Source organism: Pseudorasbora parva, chromosome 23 (assembly GCF_024679245.1).
Source record: "Pseudorasbora parva isolate DD20220531a chromosome 23, ASM2467924v1, whole genome shotgun sequence".
In the NCBI taxonomy this organism is placed as follows: domain Eukaryota; kingdom Metazoa; phylum Chordata; class Actinopteri; order Cypriniformes; family Gobionidae; genus Pseudorasbora; species Pseudorasbora parva.
The window spans coordinates 20,698,688-20,724,413 of record NC_090194.1 but is presented as its reverse complement, the minus strand read 5'-3'; the positions used below and the strand labels follow the sequence as shown (position 1 = coordinate 20,724,413).

Here is a 25,726-nt window from a genome sequence, read left to right as displayed (position 1 = left end):
AATAAGTTTATTTCATGGTATGAAAATGGGGTGTGACGTCATGATTAGCCACGTTTCCACCGCGGGAACTTCGAGTTTGGTATAAACGGAGGTCGGAGCCAGATGCAAATGAGTGGGTCAGCAGCAAGTGGGCTGTACAAACTTCTAGAGGATTTTGATTGGTTTATTGAGTAACCTGTGTATAGCTATTGGTTGGTGGGGGTAATGTTGTAAGTTTTGTTGCGATCCATCAAAAACCAAGAAAAAAGAAAATAACCACTTTCACATGTTCATCATCGTTGAATTGAAGGGGTAAGCTTGTTGTTAATTATAAGTTGTGAAAAAGTACATATAATAGTGTTTGTAGACTGTTTTTAGTCTTTAAAAAGAATAAGGGTAAAGTATATCCAAATTATTTCTGTAGTTTTTTTTGTAGCACACACAAAAGGTATTATGGAGTGTTTATGGAGGTAATGTTTGTAATTTTGTAGTTTATTAGATTTTTTTGTATCGACTAGTCTGTACTGTAATTTGTGAGTAATTTAATGCATCCTTGCATTCAATTAATTTTGATATTGTACTGCTTCTATTGCTTACATTATTTGTTTTTGTTGCATGACAATCAAATTCTGGAAAACATGGAAGCAAGAGAAAATGGGCTGCTGTAGCTGCATTGTATTGTCAGCTTTTTTATATTTTGCTGATATATATGATAACATATATATATATATATACATATATATATATATATATATTGTATATATATATATATTGTATATATATATATATTGTATATATATATATATATATATATATATATATATATATATATATATATATATATATATATATATATATATATATATATATATATATATATATATATGTTCTTTATTTTAGAACAACTTGAATCCAGTTTTATTTTTCTTTAAGAATGAGCTGTTAAGAGATGATGACCCTCCATCATGCTTCATCTTCAAGTAGCTGAATAATGTTTCTAAATGTGCTGTTTAACTTTTTTAACAGCCTGTGCTAACTGTTGATATCTTTTCAGTTATCAGGAGCGTTGCTAAACATATTGCTTGAAGTTGTTCTTGAAGAAGGAGATGCTGCCTACAAGCCCGTCACTGGTTTGCTCTAGGTTCAGGGACATAGTTGGGGGATGAAAACTTAAAAATCAGACACACTTTTTATGGCTAGAAATAAAATATGAAATTACATTTTTGCAATTATTTTTCCCTCTGGTGTTGCATGTTGGAAAAATACATCTTCACACTACAAACAACTCTTATGGAAAATGTACTCCATCTCCACTTGTTTGGAGTGCCATTTTGAGATACAAATGCTGAACACTGGTATGTTTTGTGTAAATTGGTGATGAATAAACTAGTTGTTAGTCTTGTTGTGGCATTTAAAAGTAATACTAAAAATAGTAATAAAGTCTAATTTACTAATGTCATCCCTTGGAGTTCTGGACACCATTCACTTGCATGGCATGGACCTAAAGAGCTGAGAAATTATTCTTAATGTTTGTAATTGTTCAATGTCAACATAACCCTTAGTGCTTATTGCGCTTCTTGTGTATCCACCAGATTATGCTGGGAAGGGAAAGTGAGGCGAGCTCCAGGGCATTTATTCGGAAACATTCCGCCCTGGATTTTGCTGTGTTCACTGCATGTGCTGCAATAGTGTTCATACAAAAAATAAAAACACTAAAAATAATAAAATTAATGAGTGACTTTTACATGATTTTATTCATTAAAAAATAATTTATCCACCCTGAGATTTCAATTTAATATGTGTGTAATATCTTCAGAAGAACATTAGTCTGCTATTTAACAAATTATGCAGTAAAGATGAATGGTAACAACAACAAAATAATTTACACAAGCCAACTGTTTTTCATGCATTTACACATTCACTTCACTGCATCTCTGTGTTAATATGTTCATTTTTTGATACTGTAGAATATGTAGCTAATATTGATAAATAGGCTTAAGTAAGGCCTACATTACAGCCTTGAATTTAAAACACAATCACTTTAAGTATGGCAAAAGGTGTAAGTGACTTCATCGTTTACATTGATTGGTAGCCTACTGTCCAGTACCACTCAATGTAAACGATGAAGTCACGTCGAAAGCCAGTCAGGACACCCGATAATAACAAAGACGTAAGAAATCATGATATAGAATGTGATATTTAATGGTTTCTTTTCATTACTGTCACTACTTTCTGCCATACTCATTCACTGTGTTCCTCGGCATCAATGATGCTTCGGGATTTCTCATAGACTGAAAAGGATTTCCACACACATTTGTGAAATCCCTCCTACTCGCGGCATAAGCCCTTCCAACTTGCCATTTGTCAAATCCCTCCTACTTGCGGCATAAGCTCCACCCATTTGCTGCATAACCTCCTCCCACCTGCAGGTCTCCTGGTTGCAGCGATACATACATGGGAACTTTCCCCAGGAACTAGTGACTTTGGGGTGGCGCTCTGTGTGTTTCGACCACAGGGACCGTGGTCTGAATAAAGTTCCGGGTAAAGATTTGCCCCTTTAAACGGCCTTGCTTGCGAGGCAGTACTTTTTCAAAGTTCAGGAACTTTTGGGGGTGGGACTTGGCTGCTGAGCATGCTGATTGGTTGAACTCACGCAGCATTTTATTTCAACCTAAAAGTCTGTTGTTGTGCATGCAGTGAGAGTTGTTTACTATTCAACTCAACAATGGAGTTTAAAAAATATGGCCAATGGACTGACGACAAGGTTCAGGCCTTATTAAGTTTATTTGCGGAGGACAAAATCCAGTGGGAACCTGAAAGAGTCACACACAGTCCTACATCCCCGAACTAATCTTCGCAGTACTTTAGACCGTGATGGAAACGCAGACAGCAGCAGGTCTGATGGAAAAATAGTTCCTGGGACAAATTGTTCTGGGAAATTTCAGTTGAAACGGGGCTATTGACAGCTGTACTAGTGAATATAAGTCTGCACGAGCGGGAGTGTGGGCGGGACCTTGATGGCACGGCTCCACCTCAGGATCTCTAATGCACAGACTTGGGCTCCAAACTGCATAACCGCTTGTTATTTCTGGGTTATTTTGGCTTAATTTTTTTACAATGGAAGGGAGTGGATAGACGTCATCCATCTTTTTTAATGGTCTAAATAAAATCAGAAATAAAAAATCCAGTGCTGTTTAAGCCCTTTTTAAGATATGGACACCTGAAATAGATTTATACCTTTCAAAAGTTTGGGGTCAGTACGTTTTTTTGTCAGTAGTGGATTTTATATTTTATTTTATTCGGCAAGGATGCATGCAATCAAAAGTGACAGTAAAGAGATTTATAATGTTAATAAAAAGCTGTTTTCTTAATCATCAAATCATCATAGGATGATTTCTGAAGGATCATGTGACACCAAAGACTGGAGTAATGATGATAAATTCAGCTTTGATCACAGGAATAGATTGCATTTTACTATACATAAAACATAGAAAACAGCCATTTTAAATTGTAATAATATTTCAGTTTTTTACTTTATTTCTGATCAAAGAAATGCCGTCTTGGTGAGCACACGAGACTTTCTTTAAAAAACACAAAAAAAAATCATACAGACTCCAAACTTTTAAACGGTAGTGAAAACATGCACTTTTGCTTTGCTTTGATTTCCAATAACATCCAAAATAGCACACTGCAAATAACTGCTGCTTAAAGATTTCAAGTCATGCATATAAATGTATAATTATATGTATAAAAATGTGACGTGACGTGTATAAATGTATAAAAATGTAAAATACTGTAATAAAACAATACGGACAAGTTATGGCATAAAAGATGTGTCATCTCTCAAAAACACTGTTCAGTTCAGATTGAGACCAGTGCTGAATATGAAAGAATCTAAACGCTGCATATGAGAGTGAGTCACTCACACAAACTGATGAACATAGAGAAGAAGATGAGAAAGGAGAGGTAAAAGAGAGAGAAGCAGCACCTCAAGCTCACGGAGAGCGTTGTCACACTCCTTCTGTCCCGGAGCCTGCTGGGTACACATGCTGATCAGCTGATTAATGCTGTCTGTCACCGCGCTATTGAGAGAGAGATGGAGAGAGAAAGGGAGAGAGACATTAGAGTTTGCTGGAAAGGGAAGGAATAGTGTGAGAGATCTGTGAGGAATAATCCACCCACGTGCGTTACCACACACTGACACTCTCTCGCGCGCTCTCTCTCTCTCTGATACTCAGTGAGGGAGTGATGGGAGTTTTAGGAATGTGAGCAGTGAAAAGCCATCAAACTGCTGTTGTTTCATACTGTCGTCTACTCTCACACACTCACACACATCAGCAGTGATACGTACAGGTTTGCTTTTGTAGATGCCCATTACATAACTGTGCTCATTCCAACCCAAATGTGTATAAAAGCGAGTGTGCCACTTATGTAATGTATGTCAATAAAAGAGCTGTGTGTGTGTGTGTGTGTGTGTGTGTGTGTGTGTGTTTGTGTGAGTGCACAATTTCTTTCTGACTATCACAGGCTCTGTTAGGATAGCATGCCATCACAAAGCACAACAACTGACTGGATTCTCTACAGAAATGCTTTAAAACACAGTAGGCTGCATTTTAGATGCACTGCAGACAAAAAGACGGTTTCAAACAGTGGCTGGATAATTAAAATGCCCACTTGGACACATTCGTTTGGCAACATGTTCATCAATCCCAGAAAAAAAGTTGCTACAACCAACGTTGCTGCAATTTAACATGAAAACTGTGATATTTAAAACGGAAATGCGTACGTAAAAAGAAAATGATATTGTAATTTAAAAGTTGTTGTTGTTGCAGCCCTCAACTGATGTTGATGTTGACATGTTGTGTTTTGGCCGGAAGCTCCACCCTCCACCTATCGACCAATCACAAAGTCAGTAGTCTTTCCGGGCTGCCAGCTCTGCTCTAGTTACCACAGCTGCAGCTACAAATGTTCCTGCTGGATCCTGCAGCCTATCTGGCTACCTCGAGTCAGGGGGAGGGGGAGAGGGGATACACCGCTCTACAGTCATTAAAAAGTGATTTCAGTACCAGTTTTGGCCACAACCTACCGATTACATACACTTCCTTTAAAGGCGCAAAAACACTGTCTGGAATTTTTTTAATGGAAGGTCCCACTTTGAATTAAGTGTCTTTAACTAAAAAACACTCTTGAATGTGGATTGGACTGGACACTTGCTTTTGGTCTATACGGCTAATTTTGCCCTTCATGACAACTGTGAGGGGGAGAATTTTTTATAACTCATTCGTTTACATTATATAAAGCCTTAAAGATCTGCATAATTAAGGGCGTGGCCACTTTGAGTGACAGGTGGATAGCCGTTTGTCTGCTGTTAGTCATCGCGTAACCTAAGCTCTTGCCAAGATGGCAATGACCAGCTCTTCTCTACTTTATGCTTTAAAACCGCACGTCAGAATCCTATGGGTGACGTCACAGACACTAGGTCCATATTTTTTTACAGTCTATGGTGGGGAAGCCTGAAAATGGACGGTGAGATTGACATTTTTGAGTAACTTGTTTTGCGGTTTCAAAGAACAAGATATGCTGTTTTTGTAATGTTAGCTGTAGTAACAGGACAGTTTTGAGTGTCATTGAAGCATTATTTGCTTTGCTATAGCTATGATAGGGACACATCCACATTTGCATTGCGTGTTTGTGCATTTTTGGGGGCGGAGCAATGAAGGGGTGTTTGTTTGAGTTTATTTCAAATACCAACAGTTTCTTTACTGCAACCTTAAGCATGACCAAACAACAGAACAAAATAATTTTATAGCAAGTGTCTCAGTTAAAATAAATAAATAAATCCACTGCACCACCGCAGCACTCTCAAGCGCCCGCAGCAAAGCATTTTCAGAAGATTGCTTGATGCTTTAAGCTGGCTAAAGCCGCTTCGGTGGATACACATCCTTGAACCTGAACTACCTATACTTCCAAACCTGTCCGTAACCTTACCCATATCCAGCACAAGGTTTTCACGTTACATCATCAACACAATAAGTACATTTTACCTAATTATTTTGTTGTTGTTGTTGATGTAAGTGTATTTTAGTTAATATTAAGTCACCTAATATAAAGAATGACTAAATGGGTATTACCAAAGTCATCCAAACCTTTCAATCACTATTTCATATTTTTGTATGTAACCATCTATATTGGAAACAGTTCAATGACAAAATGGTAATTGAAAAACAGGAGACAGATGGCAGAATTCTAACCGAGCGGCAGCAGCGAGCTGGTTTTTCAGGTTTGGTGAGTTGGGGTCTGTAGACAGAGCTTTAGCAGCCAGCAGGAGTTTGCTGGAGGACATGGAGATGGTCTTCAGGTTGGTGACCACTTGAGTCTGGTCCTCTTTAGACTATAGGAAGAGACGAGAGGAGGAGACATCATTCACCTATCTACTCATTCATTCATCCATCTATCTATAAAGTCTCAAATGACTCTCTCAGGACCTTGAGATAATGAAAGAATAGTTATTTTATTTAATTGTATTTTATTTATAGCACGCAGCATACCTGGGATTGTCCAGCCATGTCTGCTCCAGCCTGCAGGAAGTGGTTAAAGTCTTGGCCGAACTTCCCGGAGGCTTTGGACAGGTCCTGGGTGGTGCCACGGGACGCTTGCACCAGTTCATTGGCTGACTGGTTCAGTCCGGCCGCAGCCTCGTTCAGATTCACCTGAGCCTCCTGGAAACTCTTCCCGCTCACTGGGAACTGAAGACACATCATAAACACAAAGATCAGAATGACTGTAAAATGTAATATGGCTCACTGTACTATTAAATAGTAACAGGACATTTTGGTGTTGAAAAGCCTGGATAGAAAGTTTGAAGTAGTAGCTTGAAGTTTGGCTGTGCAGATGGAGGATGGACAGATAGATAAAGAAACGGACAGATGGATAAATGGATGGATGGATAGATAGATGATGGATGGACAGATAGATAAATAGATGGTGGATGGACAGAGAGAGATTGATGGATAGATAAACATTTGGATCAATTTATGGATTGATGGACGACAGATGAATAGATTAATATATATGGATGGATTTATGGATGGATGGATAGATGGGTGGACAGACATAGACAGATGAATAGAAAGATGAACGGACAGTTAGGCAGATAGACGGATGGATTGATACACAGATGGATGATGGATGGATGGATAGAAGAATAGAGGGATGATGAATGGATAGACAGATAGATTTATCAATGGACAGATAGATGGGTGAATGGCTGTTAGACGAACAGATGGATGATGGATAGATGAATGGACGGATGTATATGGATGGAAGAATGCATGGGTGAATGGACAGATTCGGTTCAGATTTTTGTATCGACTATGTTAGTAATAAAACACGGTTCTGGATTGTTCTTCTGAACAACTATTTTTTCAGCGCCACCAAGCTGTAGTTTTATTTACAGCAGTTGCTCTTGGCATGTGACTAAAAGCTTGAATCTCATTAGATGGCCAGTTCTCTTTGCGATTGGATGGTAAAGAGATTATGCGCTATGTTTTTGTCAGTCCGAACAGATACATTTACATATGTTCATTCAACTTCAAATGTTAGTTATACCTAATTTTTGCCATGTGTCTGGGTGTGAACAGGCCTTTAGAGTTAGACAGTTTTTGTGTGAGCATATTCAGTTTGACCAGCCGACATCAATTACGTTATATAACTCACTTTAGACTTCACAAGTCACAGGACCATCCAGATGACAACAATATTGCGAACTCCATATTTTGGAAAATACTTGTCTTGTGTTTTCACTGCCTTGGGGACTCACTTTATCAGACAGGAGTTTCTTGCTGGCTTCTCCTACAGTTCTAATGGCATTATCCACATCTCTCTGCCCTGGTAGGCAGTTTACAGAGCGGTTCAGTGCCTGAGACACAGCTTTAGCTACCTGAAGACACACGCACACACACACAAACGTCATCAGCAGAACATTTAAAATGCTTCTCCAGTAATGCTAATCATAGACGCACAACAGACAATTTTCTTTTCAAAATAATGAGTACTTCAACCTCCAGCAGACCAAATCTCCCATCAGCAATTAACAGGGAGGTTTTGTTACTGAATTTAAACCCACACTATAGAGTTTTTCTTATTAAGTATTCATAGCTGAAGTCTGGTTTAACCTGAGCCAATCTCTGCTGGCTGTCAGGGTCCCCTGGTTTGGCAATGGCTCTCTTGGTCTCCTCAATCAGGCTGGCAGATTTATCCATGACATCCCCGGTGCAGTCCAGCATGGCGTTTCGGGCATGAGGGTCCTCAGTGTTGGCGGCCACTCCACGAGCAGCCGACGCCAGCGAACGCAGAGCCTGAGCCACGTCACGAGCAGCCATACCTGAAAAACACACATACAATGAAGCCAGACAGACATTTGGAGAGACTGAGGGTGCCTGCAATAAGACGAAAGAAGGCATGAGCTTATGGATCTTACTGTGTGGGATTCAAACATGTGTACTCAGGACATTTTAAATTTTACTACACCGAGAATTAAAGACAAGGCTCATGTTCCAAAGTAATGTATTGCTCTCCAAGTCTTGAAAAGGCGTACAGTTTATTGCCATGACTTGGTAACATGGGTTTTTAATATGATCTCTTAATCATACATTATGACTATGGAAGCTTGTTTACACAACGCAAAAAAGCAACGTTATATCTCGCAATTGTGACTTTATATCGCACAATTGTGTTTATATCACAATTGTGACTATGCCGCTATTCTGACTTTATCTCGCAATTCTGACTTTATATCACGTAATTGTTAGCCTATAAATTTACACGCACCCTAGCGACAGCAAATCTCATCTGCTGTGAGTGTAGTCTAGCAACTCTCAATACTGAGCTGTAAAAACCAAACTCTGGTCGGGCCAATCACATTGTGTATAGAGTCAGTGGGCAGGGTTTAACATAATGATGGCGGAGTTGTGGAGGTTCCGCGTGCTACTTGTAAACAAAGAAGCTGGCGAACGGCGGTCTTTCGAATCCGCTTTGGCTGCAACTCTGGAAGACTTGGAGTTAAGCTTTTCTTTGAGTAAAGAACGGCACTGAAATCATTCTTAAGAAGGGAAGATGTGTTCGGAGTTTTGCCGACTGGATACAGCGAAAGTTTAATCCATTAACTACCTCCGCTTCGCGTTGCTCTGGTTGGTTGTAGTGCTATCCATTTGTGTGCAGAGGGAACTGTTTATCCCACCCCTCGGATTGAGCCCTGTCAATGGTGAGATTCCAGACCAAACATCTTGATGTGGGTATGGCTTGTCAGGCAACAAAATTGTGACTTTATATCTCACAATTATATTCTACAGGAAGAGGGAGCTGCATAACACTGTACTGGCCATGGATTTGATCATAACCTCTATATAGACTATCAAAATGCTGAAACAAGATGATATTTAGTGGTATGTGAGGTTGATGGGGTTACCTGTGTAGTTTTCATTGCCTTGGGTGGCTTCACTGAGGAGCTGAGCAATAGCAGAGCTCACGGCTTTAGTGCTGGAGCCCAGATCCTGAGAACATTTCTCCAACTACACACACACACACACACACACACACACACACACACACACACACACACACACACACACACACACACACACACACACACACACACACACACACACACACACACGTCACAAAACATACACACAGGCCTACGGCAATTAAATAAACTATACAAGCTAAAGAAACACTTAGGGACTTTCACAATATACATTTTTATAATTAAAAAGAAAACAGAATTCACAAACATTACATTGGGTGCAATGAGGACAAGTTCCAGTTAAGAAAGGATGAGTTCAGTTAAGAAAGGTCAAAAAGTCAAAAAGTTGAGAACCACTGATTCAAAGGCATTTGGTCCACAACAATATTATTTCTATAATATTATATATATACAGTAAAAAAGGTCACTCCTGTCACTCCTACGAATTAAACTGGAAGACTTTTTTGAAGATGCAGTCTGTAAGTTACCTCTTTTTCACAATCTCTTTCTAAACTCTGAAAATGCAGTTATTCACAGAGTTACAGTACCTTCTTTACGTGGGTTGTGCATCGGCACGGCACCTCAGATTGTGAGAATGTAATTTTTTGAGGTGTACGTGTGGGTTGTCTATCAACACACTAGTTCTCAACAATGATTGTCGTTTTGAGCTTTCTGGAATATAAGCTGCCATCAAAATTACAAGTTTAATTACATTCCAGCTGCTGTAAGAAAAGGCCACAAACGGTCCGCCACTTGCAGCATCCACACGTGATATAGCCTACTAGCCTGAACTCGTGATGTAGTAACGCAAAGATGAACAGCGGAAGCTTGTTTTTCCCATGGAAAGCTACCAGTACCCCTCAAATTATAACACATTATAACAAGCTTGCCGCTGTGAATCGGGCTAAGGTAAGGAGATAGTTTTGAATACTGGCTTATGTACTTTGCTCAAAGTCTTATGGGTTTCTAGTCTTAATGGTGTCTAGCAGTTATTTTTGTGACATGAAGTGCCTGACTTGTGGGTATAGGTGAGAAATTTGAGACAAATCAAGCTCATGCTTGCACAAACACACTAGCAGGTGAGAGTTTGACCACGCACACACGCACGCACGCACACACACTCATTCTTCATCACTACTGTTCTAAATGTGAAGAATAGTGATAAGGTCATCAAAACAACACAAATGGAAGTAGGGAAACTATGTAGAGACTAAAACAATCTTGGTCTAATTTCTAGCTGTGCTAGAATCAGGTGAATCATGGCATGATTTTTTTTAACAGTACTGAAGGAGTTTCCATGTATGCTGGACTCGTGTTGGCTGCAGGTGTGTCCAAACTTTGACTGGTAGCGAAAACATATCAATGCATGTACATAAACATACCCCGTGTATCTATTCACTCACCGTTTCTCCAGGTAGCGGTCTGAGCTTGCCTGCAGCAGCTGAAGCTTTGGCCTCCTGCATGTCCCTCTCCAGCCCCCGTACCATTGTGAGAGCGTTATCAATCTCCAGAGGACCACACGCCTCCTGAGCCTGAGTCAGAGAGAGACACAGACATACAGACACACACATCAACTATACAGCAAAATCGCTTATGTTCAGCAGGAGTCTTATGTTTACTTACTTTGCATGTATGTGTTTGTGTGTGTATCACAGTTCTAGCAGTAGTGTAAAGTCACCAGGAAATCAAAATGGACCCTATTTGCTTTATTAATAAAAATGACAGAAATCACTTTACATTCCTAATGCTGGCTCTTCTTCTTATGGCTCTTCTTCTTCTTATGACTCTTTGACTTTGTTATTGGAAAAAGACATTGGATCATGTTTTAGTGAGGAGGAATGGCTCTCTCTGTGCCAGAGTTTTATTCAAAGGCGCCTCAATTCTAATCCATGAACAACATTTAAGCTTACAGGACATGCTTAACACTTGTTCGCCATTTGCCATTTTGGGACTGCAACAGGATCAAAGGATCTTAAAATTGCACAGAAGATTATTGTTAAATTCATTGCACTGTCTCTGAATGTCTATTAAATTGTAAAGTTTGATTGTACCTCGACCGTGGTACAGAATGCGTGGTACAAAATTATGAAGAACCTCTTTGATGACAGACTTTGCTCAGGCATTTCAGAACCACCCAAACAGCATTTCAGATGCTGTGCGATGAGATCGGTCTGCTGGTTAGTCCAGTTATGCAGTCCCATCGCAAAGTCACATGACCTTTTTGATGCGCATCAAGCAATTCGGTAAATGCGTTTCCATCTTAGTTCATCTTATAATGAACGCATGTGTTTTCTTTTCTTATCGGATAAAAAATGTATCTGATTCAAATGAGCGCATACATTTTTTATGCACATTTTGGTGTTTCCACTCAGCTTTTTTTTATGTGATCCCAAAATGTGCATTAAAATAGGTGGATGGAAACATAGGTAATAAGTATGGAAGCTGGTTTCCGCCACAAAATAAAACATTTTTAAAATATAATTGCAACTTTTATCTCACAAATGTGTTTACATCTAAACACAATTGTGAGTTATAAAGTCTGAATTGTGTGATTTAAAGTCAGAATTGCAAGCTTATAGAAAAAAACGTCAGAACTGCAAGATATAAACTTGCAAATGCAATGTTGCAATTGCCCTTTTTATTCTGTGTTGGAAACAAGCTTCCATAAATAAGAACAATTTAAACTCTTAACAAATTTGACCAAGTATAAATCCATTCTGTAGACTTCAACAGATTTCCCCCCAAAAAACAGATTCTGTCCATGCTTAATTAATAACAACATTTAAGCCATGAATTTAAGAAAATTCAGGTGCATGTTGAATTTTCAAATGCTTAAGTGACCCACATAAAAAATATCATTACACAAAAACAAAACCTATAACTTCTTTCAAACTGAATCTGTCGTACCTTCTGTGCGGCCGTGCGAAGCTCAGCCAGAGCGCTTGCGAGGTTTTTGGCACACTGACTGAGCTGCATGGCAGACGCCTGGTCACTGATGGTGGGAACTGTAGCTTTAGCCGCGGTCACCATTTTCGCGCCAGGCTAATGAAGAGAACAGACATCATGAGCTCAAATGTGGCCGATTTGCTCTTTATTATTAGGAAGTGAAGGTCTGAATAGAGAGTGAACCTGCAGGAAGTTCTGACTGGATCCGATCAGGGCGAGTTGAGCGCTGGGACTGTCGGGCTGAGCCTGACTACCTCTCACGCCCTGAACCAGCTGAGGGATCTGATCCGCCACCACCTGTGAATCATATCAACAGGCTGTGATATTCCTTTAAGGCTTATGTGATTAACTAGGCATTGTGTACTATACATGTTGATCCACAGAATTATGTTTTATGTCCCACGTCTGTTCACACAGCCCTTGTTATGTGAACTCGTTTTAACTCTACAGCAACAGGAAGTGGGTTCCTACCTTGCAGCTCTGTACAAGCTGTTGCTGGGCCGCAGGGTTCTTGTTGGAGGAAGCAGCGTTCTGGGCGGCAGCTATAGTCTGAGTGGCGGCTGCTGCGGCTTGTTTTGCTGCATTCTGACAAATACATATGACACAAATATTTTTTATTATAAAGCACAGATAAATATAGCACCAAAGAATCTTTCGAGGAAAGTCAATACACTAGGCGGCCATATTTGAAAAGGCTTCTGCCAGCTATTTGGATAGCTACTTGAATGGGGCTTTATTGCCAAGCAATAAAATCTGACACGAACTGACCCATTAAATGTTGTTTCATATCCTCAAATAGCCTACAAAAAAAAAGTATATTTCAGGTTGGTGCAGCCAATGCGCATCTGAAATCTCATGTAAAATTTAAGCCTCCATCTCGGAACCGTTTCTTTGGAAACCAGAGCTTTTAAAGGCAGAAGACACATCGATCAATTGGTGATTAGTTTATTCGGCCATATTGCACTACCATTCACAAGTTATATGAACCATCTTGATATATGTACACTACCGGTCAAAAGTTTTGAATACTTTAGATTTTTTTTTTAAATAAATCTTTTCTGCTAACAAAGGCTGCTTTTTTTGATCAGAAATAGTGAAAACAGAATTATTGTGAGATATTATTACATTTTAAAATAACTGTTTCTATGTTACTAATTTGTAAAATTATGTGTTATGTTAAAAAATGTTAGTAATTTGTAAAAGTCAATTTATTCCTGTAATCAAAGCTGAATTTTCAGCATCTTCTGTCACATGATCCTTCAGAAATCATTCTAATATGATGATTTGATGCTCAAGAAACATATGATTATTATCATAATCATCAGTTAATAATAATAATAATAATCAATGCTGCTTCATATTATTGTAGAAATTGTGATTTTTTTGTTGACGTTTTGGGAAAGTGAGTAAAAAAATTAAAATAAAATAAAAATAAGTTAATACTTTTATTCAGCAAGGACACATTAAACTGATCAAAAGTGACAGTGAATACTTTTATAATGTTACAATTTTTTCAACATTGAAAATAACAAGAACCATAATTAATAATTGAGTACCAATAATAATTTATAATAACTAAGCAGCAAATCAAAATATTAGAATCATTTCTGAAGGACATTCTGATGTGACACTGAAGACTGGAGTAATGATGATCACAGGATTAAATTACATACAATATTTTTTCACATAGAAAATACATATTTTAAATTGTTATAATGTTACAATTTTTACTGTCAAAACTTTTTACTGACTTATTTAGCAAAAATATTAATTTGCGAGCTATATTTTTGCTGAGCATATAAATGTACATGTTTTAACTTGGCGGATAAAGTTATTATTTTGATTTTTTTTGCGCACAAAAACTATTCTTGTCGCTTCGTAACATTGTACAGCCACTGTAGAGAGATGGACTTTGTAACGAAGTCTTTAGTGCCTTTATGTGTCTTGTGAGTGGGTCAGTGGAAATGTACTGACTGCCAATGGAGGCCTTTCTGAAGCCTTTCTCAGCCATCAGCTTTCAATAAAAATATCTTCATTTGTGTTCCGAAGATGAACAAAAGGTGTTACGGGTGTCCAACGACATGAGGAAAAATAATTAATGAAATCATTTTAATTTTTGGGTGAACTAACCCTTTAAGAAAACAAAGCGGAGACAGAGACGGGTTTTGTGGCGGTAGTGGTTCAGTGGTTCATGTAGATTGTCTACAAACCGGAAGGTTGTTGGTTCAATCACCGGTTCCACCTGACCAAGTGTCGAGGTGTCCTTGAGCAAGACACCTAACCCCAGCTACTCCCGACGAGCTGGATGGCGCCTTGCATGGCAGACACCGCCGTCGGTGTATAAATGAGTGTATGAATGGGTGAATGTGAGGCAAAATGTAAAGCGCTTTGGATGGCCATAGGGTCTTTTGAAAGCGCTATATAAATGCAGTCCATTTACCATATTGTGCATGTTGCCAACTTGGGTCCCACCTAGTGGTATTCTATATGAAATCCATGTGGGCAATTAGCATTGGGCCATTATGGAACCCGTAGGCAATCCTATATGGAGCCCATTTTTCAGCCCATCTCATACCCATATGGACCCCATATTTTATTATATATATATCGGGTGGGATCATGTCACGTAACGTCAAATTTACCTCAGCCATTCAATGCTCATTAACATAAAAACATAACTATAGAAAGGAGCATTTGGCTAAATATATACAGTATATTACATAATCCTTATATTTTTACTTAAACTGTTGTCTTCATGAGAAACAATAGAAGGAGCTAAAAATTAAATTCAACACTGCCCATGTAATTGCACAAGAAAAAATAAAACGCGTTTATTATTTTGAAGTACTTAAAAAAATTATTTGCCGCCTAACTTTTTCCCTTATAGGAGATCATGGCTCCTTATTTGATTGTTTTGTCTGGAGCCCTGGACCAGTAATATAGTCTCTATTAATAGCCAGATTAGATTACTGGCTGTATGGTATATGGTTCATATGATTCATATCACAACTGATCTCACAAAACAAAGCATTAGTGTTAAATCACAAGACAACATTTTTTTTCATTCAACATAATTTCTGTGCGAATTAAACAAATAAGTATAAATGTTCATTAAAACAAACTTTGATGTTAAATTGACAAAGTCAATGTAGCAACAGACAGACGGTTTTAGATATTTTTGTTGGTTACTAGACTATGGTTGCTATGGTTTTCTAGCTGGTAGTTGCTAGGCTTTGTTAGAGCTAGGCTGTTCTAAATGACTGCTAGGGAATTACTTGGGTATTCTGGCAAGTTACTAGAGTATTTTGGCTGGATTTTACAGTGTCCTGGCAGGTTGCTGATAGGACAGGCAGCCAGTAAGATAGACAAAGAAACTGTACAAATTTGAAGAATTACAGCTTAATTCTTCGTGATATCTGGCTCTGTTCTTTTTTACTGCAGATAATGGGCAAGCTGAAACACTATAAAACAGAGAAACAGGTCTGTGGAATTTGCAAAACCTGCTGTCAATAGTTCTTCACTCTCACAAGTTGCAACAAGTCACTTGTAAAACTGCAGCTATGATATGAGCTATACATACTGCAGTCGTTTTCACTGTAGCCTTTGGCAGGATTTAACTTCATGAGTTGTAACACATCATATAACTTTACCCAAATAGGGCAGAAAAGAGATGTTATAGTTGGCAACACTTCTAGAATTCATCTCAGTACAGGCAATGATTTTCAAAAGAGAGTGTGACCTCACGGAAAAAAATCTCATCATATCGTCATGTTCTTGTGCGCTTCAGTCCTCACCTCCAGTTTGTTGACGAGTCTCTTTTTAATGGCATTCTGTGCAGCAGCATTGGTGGCCATGCGCAGTCCCTCCGCAGCTTCACGCAGCCTCTGCTGCTGCTCCTCGCTATCCGGGTTAGCAGCTGCACCCTACGGCACACATGCAACAACCATTTAACTCTGAATTCACAGATATTAAGTCTAAAAGCACACACCGAGGTGTCTTCTGTCCCACCTTTGCAGCTTCCACCATCTTGGCCGTGGCGTCAGCAAGGAGTTTGGCTGCAGACAGGAGTTTGCGGGAGTTCTCAAGGTCAGTCTCACCCTCTGCGTCGGCCTTGATAGCATTGACCAAATCTGAGGTGGCCTGAGCAAGGATTCGAGCCTGGCGCACCATCTCCCCTGACACAGACAGCAATGCATGTTTTATGGGATTTATACGTACATCAATATCCAAAAAGGCCATGTCAAATTAAATAGGGCTGCGCAACATATCGAAATATCGCAAATGTATATGTATAAGGGATATGCATTTCGCAAAGGCACACAACATCTGAATGATTTTAATAGGCTACTTTAACATTGTGAAAAGTGTACGTTTTAGGTTGGCATATAGCAGGGAATAGACTGGGCACATGACTACTGTTACTTATGTGACTTGCTTGATGTTAAAAAGAGTTATTAATACGTAATAACTTCCGAAAAACAACTCCTTGCTGTCTGATACGCACACCGAAACAAGCTTCCTCTCTGAAAGCATGTGACCCCTTCAGTTGTTTTTTGTGTCTTGTTACACACTCAAAATACCAAATACACACAGATTTTTTTTTACATATATTTTGGCTAAAACACTGCTGGTCACTTTCAGAAGTTGTAGCGATGCTTTCTTTTCCCAGAAAGAATGTGAAACACAAATGGTATCATTTTCATACATTTTTTAAATATATATTTTAAATAGATTTGACACACTAATAGCAATATCGTATCGCATATTAAATATCGCATTATTTAACAATTTTCTTCAATATCGCACAGCACTAAAATACTGTTTTTAGACAATCCTGGTTTGAGATTCAGCTCTTTTATCTAAAACAACAAGACTTACAAAACGCAATTTATCAAAAAAAAAGTACAAAAAAGTTAGGTAACACCACTTAAAGCTTTTATGTATAATACATTATAAAGGTATTTATAATGTACATTATAATGCATTATATCTATTCATAAATAATTGTAACCGAAGTTAAAAGTTAAATAAAATTCACAGATACCTTGTTACATCTGAAATTGGATGCTTGTCGTGTTTCAATGCATTATACTATCTAAAATTGTATATTATACCAGTGATTATGATTATTCATGAGATCAGACATTAATGCATTAAAATGTTTTTAAAATACATTATACATAAAGCATTAAGTAAAGTGTTACCAAAAGTTCTTTCAAACTTTATTTAAAAAAATGTGTTATGATGGTATAAGTGTGTTTCCTGAAGCTGATGGTAAGCTGTTTCCTGAAGGTTGTGATGGTCTCAGCTGATCAGCTGGAGGTTGGCAGCTCAATCCACCGCATAGGAACAGAGATTGTGAAAGTTCTGGAAATCACCCATCAGCACAAGCCGTTGTTTGTGGTGTAAAACCATTTGCTTAACAACCTAAACCATTCACATTGCAATAAAGTCTCTTGTGAGGAGCATATTAGAAGATATTTGCCTTCTATGAAAAACGGTTGTGCAAGTCTGAAGCATTCTATTTGGGAATGGGGGAAAAAAAGGACCTGGTCCCCACGATAACTGAATTAAAAATGTGTCCATCTCAAAGTGGGTTCTGGGTCTCGGATCTGTTGGTGTTATAGTGTATTTTTAGCAGAGACTGCTTAACCTGGTCAAGTGAACTAATGTAGTCAACAGGTGAAATGTAAAAAGAAGAACCTTTACTAGTTTAGGAAGCACCTTGTTCATCTACTAGGTTGTATGAAGTCGCACATTCCAGAATCAAGTTTCTTCTCCTAAACTCTCAATTGTTTTTCTTAATATAATGAACATCCTTTCCAGAGGTCACACTGAAAAGCTTTAAGAGACACTTTATGTGTAGAGCACTAGGGCAAAGAAAAATGGCCAGATAATGAAGAAAAAAGCTTAAACTCATTCCTAGTACCTGCATCACCCATAGAGCTGAAGATGTTGTCAGTCACATCCAGGATGCGGTCGGTAGCCTCTCCATGCCGTCCGATTGGCTGTCCTCCACTGGCATACTGTCTAATATGCTGTAGCAGCTCATTGAGAGCTTGAGTGACACCTGTGGCAGCCACGCCCACCTGTTTGAGCAGCTGTTCATCATTGGTTGCCCCCTGTGACGCCTCCACACAGCCCTCAACAGACTTAGCCACTAGCTTCCCAGCCTCAATGAGCTGCTCCTGACAAACAGGTGAGCTGATGGTAGGAGCCACCACCTACACACAGATAAAACGCACGCTTGAACATCAGGTTTGATCAGTGAGTCTGTCTATGAATGAATCACGTGCGAACACTCACTCGTGTGCAGGCAACCAGCTGCGACGTGGAGAGGGCGCACTGGGTTGCAGCAGCAATCACTCGGTTTTGTTGAGCTGAATCTTCCGTTTTTTGAGCCACATTCTTGGCCTTTAACACCAGAGCTGCTGCTGCATTAGCCACAGCCTTTGCCAACTGCATCAGCATGTCCTGCACACACACACACACACACACACACACACACACACACACACACACACACACACACACACACACACACACACACACAGTTAGTTAACTTAAGACACATCATATAGATCACAAATGTTTTCTAATTTACTATTATTTACTTATTTAATACAATGTTTTTCATTTCACCTGTAAGATTGCCAGAATAATAATCATACACTGTTTGATAATAGACCAGAGGAGAACTGGCACCCCGACTGAGTCTGGTTTCTCCCAAGGTTTATTTTTCTCCATCATGCCCTGATGGAGTTTTGGTTCCTTGGCACTGTCACCTTTGGCTTGGCTTGCTCAGTTGGGGACACTAAAATTATGATCCAGGTTATTCAACTAAATATATAAATAAAATTAATTTATTAGGTTTATTTAGGTTCTATAATAATGATCTGCCAACATTGCTGCTATATGATAAATTAAAAAAGCTGAATCAAATTGTGTTGCCAGATTGTCCTGTTTAACACTGTGAAGCTGCTTTGAAAAAATCGTCATTGTAAATGCTCTATATAAATAAAGTTGATTGATTGATTGATTGATTGATTGAATGATTGCAAAAGATTAATTATCATAAGTAACAATTTAAATAAAAATATAATTTGGACAAAGGATTCCAGAATTTTTGTATTGGTATGTAGCCCTTTAATGTCAACTGGCGTAAAACCTAATTATTCAAGTTTGCACACATATTGATTTTTGCAACCTGAATAGTGGTCAATGTAGTTATTTAGCTACTCGCTAGGGCCCACATGATAAGTGTTCTTCATACAGTAGACAATTCACATTCATTTTCCAATGGTTCCCAAAAGGTTCTACTGTCACATGAATTTTAAAGGGGTGATGAATTGAGAAATCAACTTTCACTTGAGCTTTTGATATATAAAAGGTCATGGTAATATAAGAATATCCTGTTAGTTTCAGAGCTGAAAACTTCCTTGTTAGTCAAAGAAAAGCTTTTATAGACAGGACACCAGGCTCAGCAAACGGTTCTGTGCTTTATTCTGACGTCATTGTGCGACGAAACACACCTCTACAGAACGTGTAATTTAGTAGCTCTGCCCATCGACTCATGGAGCTGTTCGGTCGATCACAAGCCAGCAGCAATAAATGTGTGGAGGATATTGTGGAAGAACACAGTTGCTGCATAAGCTTCCTTCGGATCATAATATTAGGAATGTGTGATACTTCATTTATTTTCATGGAGTTCCAGCTCACGTGGGGAAGACAGTGGTGTTCACTTCATTTCACTGCGGGATCGTTTGTAAACAAATCTCCGGTCGATGCTGGATTTGGATCCGACAGGAATGGTGAAACACACTTATGTGAGTAAAACGTGTTTTTATATGTAATAGTATTGCATGGTTATAGACCGTTTTGCTTATGTGTACGTGTCTAACAGAACATACCTTTAGCACGCTAGACTCAGACAGATATGGACCAGGGCTCGCAAAGCCCGGCAAGGCTCGCAAAGCCTTGTTTTGCTATTCTCTCTCTAGAGTTGATATCTGAAGGGCGGCCTGCACGCTGAACGTGTGTGTGTGTGTGTGTGCGTGGTTCACGCTTATATCGTCCGATCTTGCGGGCTATGTGTAATATAAAAATAATAGTCCAATCATTTGGGGGTCGATGAGAAATAAATCATTGTGTCTGTTTGATAAAGACGTTTACGAGCCCTGTGGTCGAGAGAATCATTCTGGTTGCCACTTTTCCCTCGATCTCTCCTCTCTCATGTCACTGAACTGACAGGGGAGCTTAAGCTCATTAAACATGCAAATCTTATCCAATCCTAGCGGTGGGTGTTCACGCTCAAGTCTCCAGTGCGTCGCGCCCATCAAAACCCAGCGTTTTGGAGTGAGCCTCAAAACCAGTGTAGAAAATAGCCTATTACTAATTAGTTATGATGTTTTTGAATGTAAAAACCACATGAACATCATTAGTTGACCTCAGACAACAGTATAACATTTTTTAAAGAGCCAGTTCATGACACCTTTAATGTGAAAACAAAGAATAAAAGCACTTACGCTTCACAAATTCCAGTTCCACATTTTTTTCAGAGGCTCCATTCAAATAAAATGATTGTTTCTTTTCGTTTGCAATGCCCACTTTAATCCAATCAATTCTCATTGATGTCAATGTTTTAAAGCCCTTTAAAGTACAATTTTAACGTTAATCATGAAATCTATTTCGTTGGCAAAATATTAGTATTCTGTTAGTTACACTAGTGATTTTATCGATTATGACTAGAAACAATTTAACCAGTGTATTCTAAACTAGATGATTGTTGATTTTAAAACCCACAACTATGTGTACTTTTTTGAATTGTTTTACAGAAGTGTAACCAGAAGACTCACCATCTACACTAGTGAAAGACAGCAGAAATAGACCTACAATTTACAAACCCAATCTAACTCAAAAAAGTGTAGATCCTTTACATGCAGAATATGGGTCACCCTCAAAATATTGGAAATACCTAGAGTTTGTTGTGAGAAAGATTTGAAATAAAAAAGTAATCATGTCATTTTTGGGCTAATTTACATGTGTCATTAATATAAAGAATGCTATAATGTATGATTTTGAGATGAGATCAATGCCGTCTTAGACAATCCAGCTTTTATGAGAATTAAAATTATTAAAAAATTTAAACATCGAAGAACAAAAATCAAGATGATCCATAATAATGTCAAGATGCTATTAAATTCTATATATGACAGAGAGCTGTGCAGTTGTCAGATAAAACACTGGAATCTCTATAAAGGCTTAAATGAAGAGGAATAAAGAACAAGTAGTGTGCATGAATAGAGGCAGGGCAGTGCTAGAAATGTCCTGTTCAGTTTGATTTCTGTTAAACGTCACGTTTCCCCAATGCGATAAACTTGTTCTGATAAGCGTTCTGTCCAAATAGGGATATTAAACACTGCACAAGACTGTAGCACAAACGTTCCCCTTCAGTTAGACTGTGTGAAGAAGAGTGATAAGACATTCTCAACCACACATTCAAATGTTATCACATTAGAGCTAACCAAAGTCTTCACTAACCCTTCCCGTTCCATGCAGACACATAATTCGAGAATGATTACTTTCCAAATTATTTTCTTTCCAAATAGTGTTCAAGGGTTAGTTCACCCAAAAATGAAAATTCTGTCATTAATTACTCACCTTCAAGTCGTTTCAAACTCGTAAGACAGTAGGTCTTCGGAACACAAATTAAGATTTTTTTTTGAAAACCGAGAGCTCTCAGACCTTTCCATAGACAGCAACAGTTTCAAGGTCCAGAAAAGTAGGAAATACATTGTTAAAATAATACATGTGACTCCAGTGGTTCAACCTTAATTTTATGAAGTGACGAGAATACTTTTTTGTGCAAAAAACCCCCAATCGGTTAAAAATTCGGATCATGAATCAATACGCTGATTCATAACTGTTCAAATCTTTGTTTGCAGATTTAAAACACGGAAGAGAAGACAATGCTGAATAAAGTTTTAGTTTTTGTTATTTTGGGACCAAAATTTATTTTCGATGCTTCAAGAGATTCTAACTAACCAACTGATGTCACACATGGACTACTTTGATGATGTTTTTATTACCTTTCTGGAAATGGACAGTATGCTGTACATACATTCAATGGAGGAACAGAAAGCTCTCAGACTAAATATAAAATATCTTAAACTGTGTTCCGAAGATGAACGGATGTCTTACGGGTGTGGAACGACATTAATGTTAGTAATTATTGACAGAATTTTCATTTTGGCAGATTTTTCATTTTAATTTTGAACATTTATATTATATATATAAAAGGGACGAGCTGTCTCAATGCAGTGAGAAAACTGCATCCTGATGGTTACAAGTGAACTGTATACACAATTGAAGAATTTTAAGAATGAATTATGATATAGTTAAATCATGAAATCTATCATGCAGAGAAACAGTGCTGATGATTGATTTCCTTAGAATGACCCGTCACCACACCCTACACTTATAACAGGATGGCACAAATTACCATGATCATTAAATCATTGATTTGGCAATGATCACTATATTTCATTACAGACACATTAGTATGATTGGCTGGTGGATATTAATTGTTCTTTCTATGCATTGTTACCAGCATTTGACTATAGCGTGTCCGTCTGGAGTGTGTGAACGCTGCTGTACCTACAGACTGATGAGAACACAGGTTAAAGTACTAAAGTCACAGAGAGTGTGTGTAGCAGCAGAGTGTGTGTGCGCGTGACACACCTGGAAGTGCTGATCAGCATCTGACTCTCCGATATGCTGCAGGAGTTCACCGCTGGTCTGACCCACATTACCTGCTGCTTGCAGGAGGTTCTGTCGTGGCTGAAGACATCACAACAGCAAAGTGAGAGTCAATATTATAGCAGTATTTGCTCATCAGAAACACTAGCATTTTCACTTTGTAGTGAATTCTAGGCAGCAAAATAGCGTCAAAGTTCAGAGAAAGTAAAATTATACATTTTCTTCTCTTTTGAAAAGCAATCCTTTTTTTTCATTCAGCAAAGAATCATCAAATTTATCAAAAAAGTGAGTAAGGACAATTTTACAATATTTCTATTTAAAAATGAATGCTGTTATTTAAAATCATGAAAATCATAAGCATATTAGAGTGATTTCTGAAATATGTGACGCTGAAGACTGGAGTAATGATGCTGAAAATTAATCACAGGAGTAATTTACATTTTACAATATATTCACATAGAAACTAGCTATTTTAAATTGTAATTACATACACAATTTGACTGTTTTACTGTATTTTTGATCAAATAAATGAAGCCTTGGTGAGCAGAAGAGTTATCTTTCAAAAATATTAAAACGTCTTACCAAACTCTTAGAGGTTAGTGTTTAGGTTTTAGGCTTTGATTTTATATCAATCAAAACCTGCATCAGAGCTGCTTTTTAATTGTCATGACACTTTGCTTCTTATTCAGAAAAGTTCCAAATACACAAATATATCAACCAAAAATTACTAAAATAACTGTTAATGGAAATGTTGAGGAATCTGAATCATTACTCAAAACTTAACCATTACATTCCTTACAACTCCCACTTCTACTACTAACAGACCAATTAATGCACCTTGCAACATTCTCAATTTGATGTTTTGCTACCGAATGCTAAGGTGATACCTCAGTGCTGGAGGGCTGAGCGGTCTTGAGCATATCAGACACAGCACACGCCAGGTTCTTTGCAGCGCCCAGGAGCTGTTGGCCGTTTCCACCCTCATCCTCCATCAGCGCCGCCAGCAATTTGACACCCTTAGACATCTCCGTCAGGTTGGAGGAGATGGTGGTGACCGCACAGCCCACAGCGGTGTAATCAGTCTCTGCTGGGTCACCTAAAGAGACACGTTCAGAAGCTACATTATATCACATGAACAAACAATGTGGGAAGGAACTACTGTCAGGATTCAATAAAGGCAAGCAGTGAGAATTTTGCAAGAAAAGGCCTGGATACAGTTATTTTTGCATCAGTTATTTTGAAAATTTGATAGAAGGGAGAGAAACAGACAGAATGTAGGACTGCAGAATGGCGCGTGTCATTGTGAGCCTGTCACCTGCAGTCAGATTGACCATGGAGGCAGTTCCCGCAGTGATGGCGTCCACCTGAGAGTGAATCTCATGTTTTGACTCATCCATCTTGTTTTTACGCCATGCTTGGGATGCCTAAATATCAGAGAGAGAGAATGTTTAATACTAGGCACATTCGTTTAATACTAGACACATGCCACAAATCGTGTTATCAGAACCTATCAAACATCTTTTGAACCCTGAAGATGTTCCAGCTGTTCAAGCTAGAATCTAATTGTCCATCACTGGCATACAACAATTTCAGTCCAGGATCAAAGTAAAAACTTGAATTATTTCAACCTCTAGATTATGGAAAATAAAAGAGAAAACTACTTTAGAGATGATATATTGAGAATCTTAACCCTTGTGAAATGTTTCAAATAAAATGATATCTGTTATGCTAAAGTAAAAAAAGACAGCACTGTTCTATTGATTTTGAGCATGAAACTGGTATACATTTATCTAGTTGTTATAGATAATAATCACATGGTGTGTGCCTACTGAAGCAGAGTGAGCAGGAATAGAGTGACTAGACTGGCTGGATTAATGTATTAAACTGATATTGTATCTTTTCTGTGGGAATTCGAACACAACGTTTACATCTTTCCAACTGTAAATGAGTGCAATAACGATTATACTGGCTGTGTTCTGAGAAAAAGATACTTTCTACACAAGTGAAGGCATTTGTGGGTCGTCACCCGCATTGAGTGGTGCTTTGCTCATGTAGAAGCATTTTACCTGGCAATGACAGTCCACACTCATGGATCGCCATTGCCCCCCAGCAAAATTACTCTGGGTCAAATCTGACCCAAACATAACAGGAACATACAATTCAAAAAATGTAGAACTTTTTATTTTTGCAAATTTGTGTGTAAAAAAACACTAAACAAAAACATAAATCCTTAAGATTATGTATATTTTTCCGCTGTTTTTAATCTCCACATGGGTCAAAAAAGACCCGGAGAGAACACTAGGGTATATAAACACTGCAAAATGAAGTCTCTGAGAAACAGAAACAGAAATATTATTTTTCTCACCGCATCAGTGCCCAATGGAGGCAGGGTATCAAACTCATCGAGAGAGGCCTGAACTGCCTGTACCGCCTGCATGCTGGAGTTAATGGTGCCAGTCAAAGCCTGCTGAGCTGATGTCTGCAAAAACATAAAACATAGACACCTCACCGTACAGCCCT

The 25,726-nt window shown here is 38.4% G+C and overlaps 1 protein-coding gene across 2 annotated transcripts in view; it reads right to left on the bottom strand.

The window, feature by feature from the left end:
• Window positions 1-25,726, bottom strand: part of tln1 (talin 1) — a 131,734-nt gene that overhangs the window by 24,670 nt on the left and 81,338 nt on the right. The window contains exons 14-32 of one of the 2 annotated variants that reach the window (XM_067434179.1): window positions 25,572-25,685; window positions 24,522-24,630; window positions 24,094-24,302; window positions 23,189-23,287; window positions 23,055-23,111; window positions 18,755-18,922; window positions 18,378-18,672; window positions 16,457-16,623; window positions 16,243-16,371; window positions 12,920-13,033; window positions 12,632-12,745; window positions 12,410-12,544; window positions 10,906-11,034; window positions 9,446-9,548; window positions 8,154-8,362; window positions 7,799-7,918; window positions 6,528-6,725; window positions 6,231-6,370; window positions 3,968-4,061 (exon numbers count right to left, since the gene is read on the bottom strand). In XM_067434179.1, coding sequence (XP_067290280.1) covers window positions 3,968-4,061; window positions 6,231-6,370; window positions 6,528-6,725; window positions 7,799-7,918; window positions 8,154-8,362; window positions 9,446-9,548; window positions 10,906-11,034; window positions 12,410-12,544; window positions 12,632-12,745; window positions 12,920-13,033; window positions 16,243-16,371; window positions 16,457-16,623; window positions 18,378-18,672; window positions 18,755-18,922; window positions 23,055-23,111; window positions 23,189-23,287; window positions 24,094-24,302; window positions 24,522-24,630; window positions 25,572-25,685 — 2,703 coding nt within the window. The remainder of the gene's footprint in view (window positions 1-3,967; window positions 4,062-6,230; window positions 6,371-6,527; window positions 6,726-7,798; window positions 7,919-8,153; window positions 8,363-9,445; window positions 9,549-10,905; window positions 11,035-12,409; window positions 12,545-12,631; window positions 12,746-12,919; window positions 13,034-16,242; window positions 16,372-16,456; window positions 16,624-18,377; window positions 18,673-18,754; window positions 18,923-23,054; window positions 23,112-23,188; window positions 23,288-24,093; window positions 24,303-24,521; window positions 24,631-25,571; window positions 25,686-25,726) is intronic. The other variant, XM_067434180.1, reaches the window with a different exon arrangement.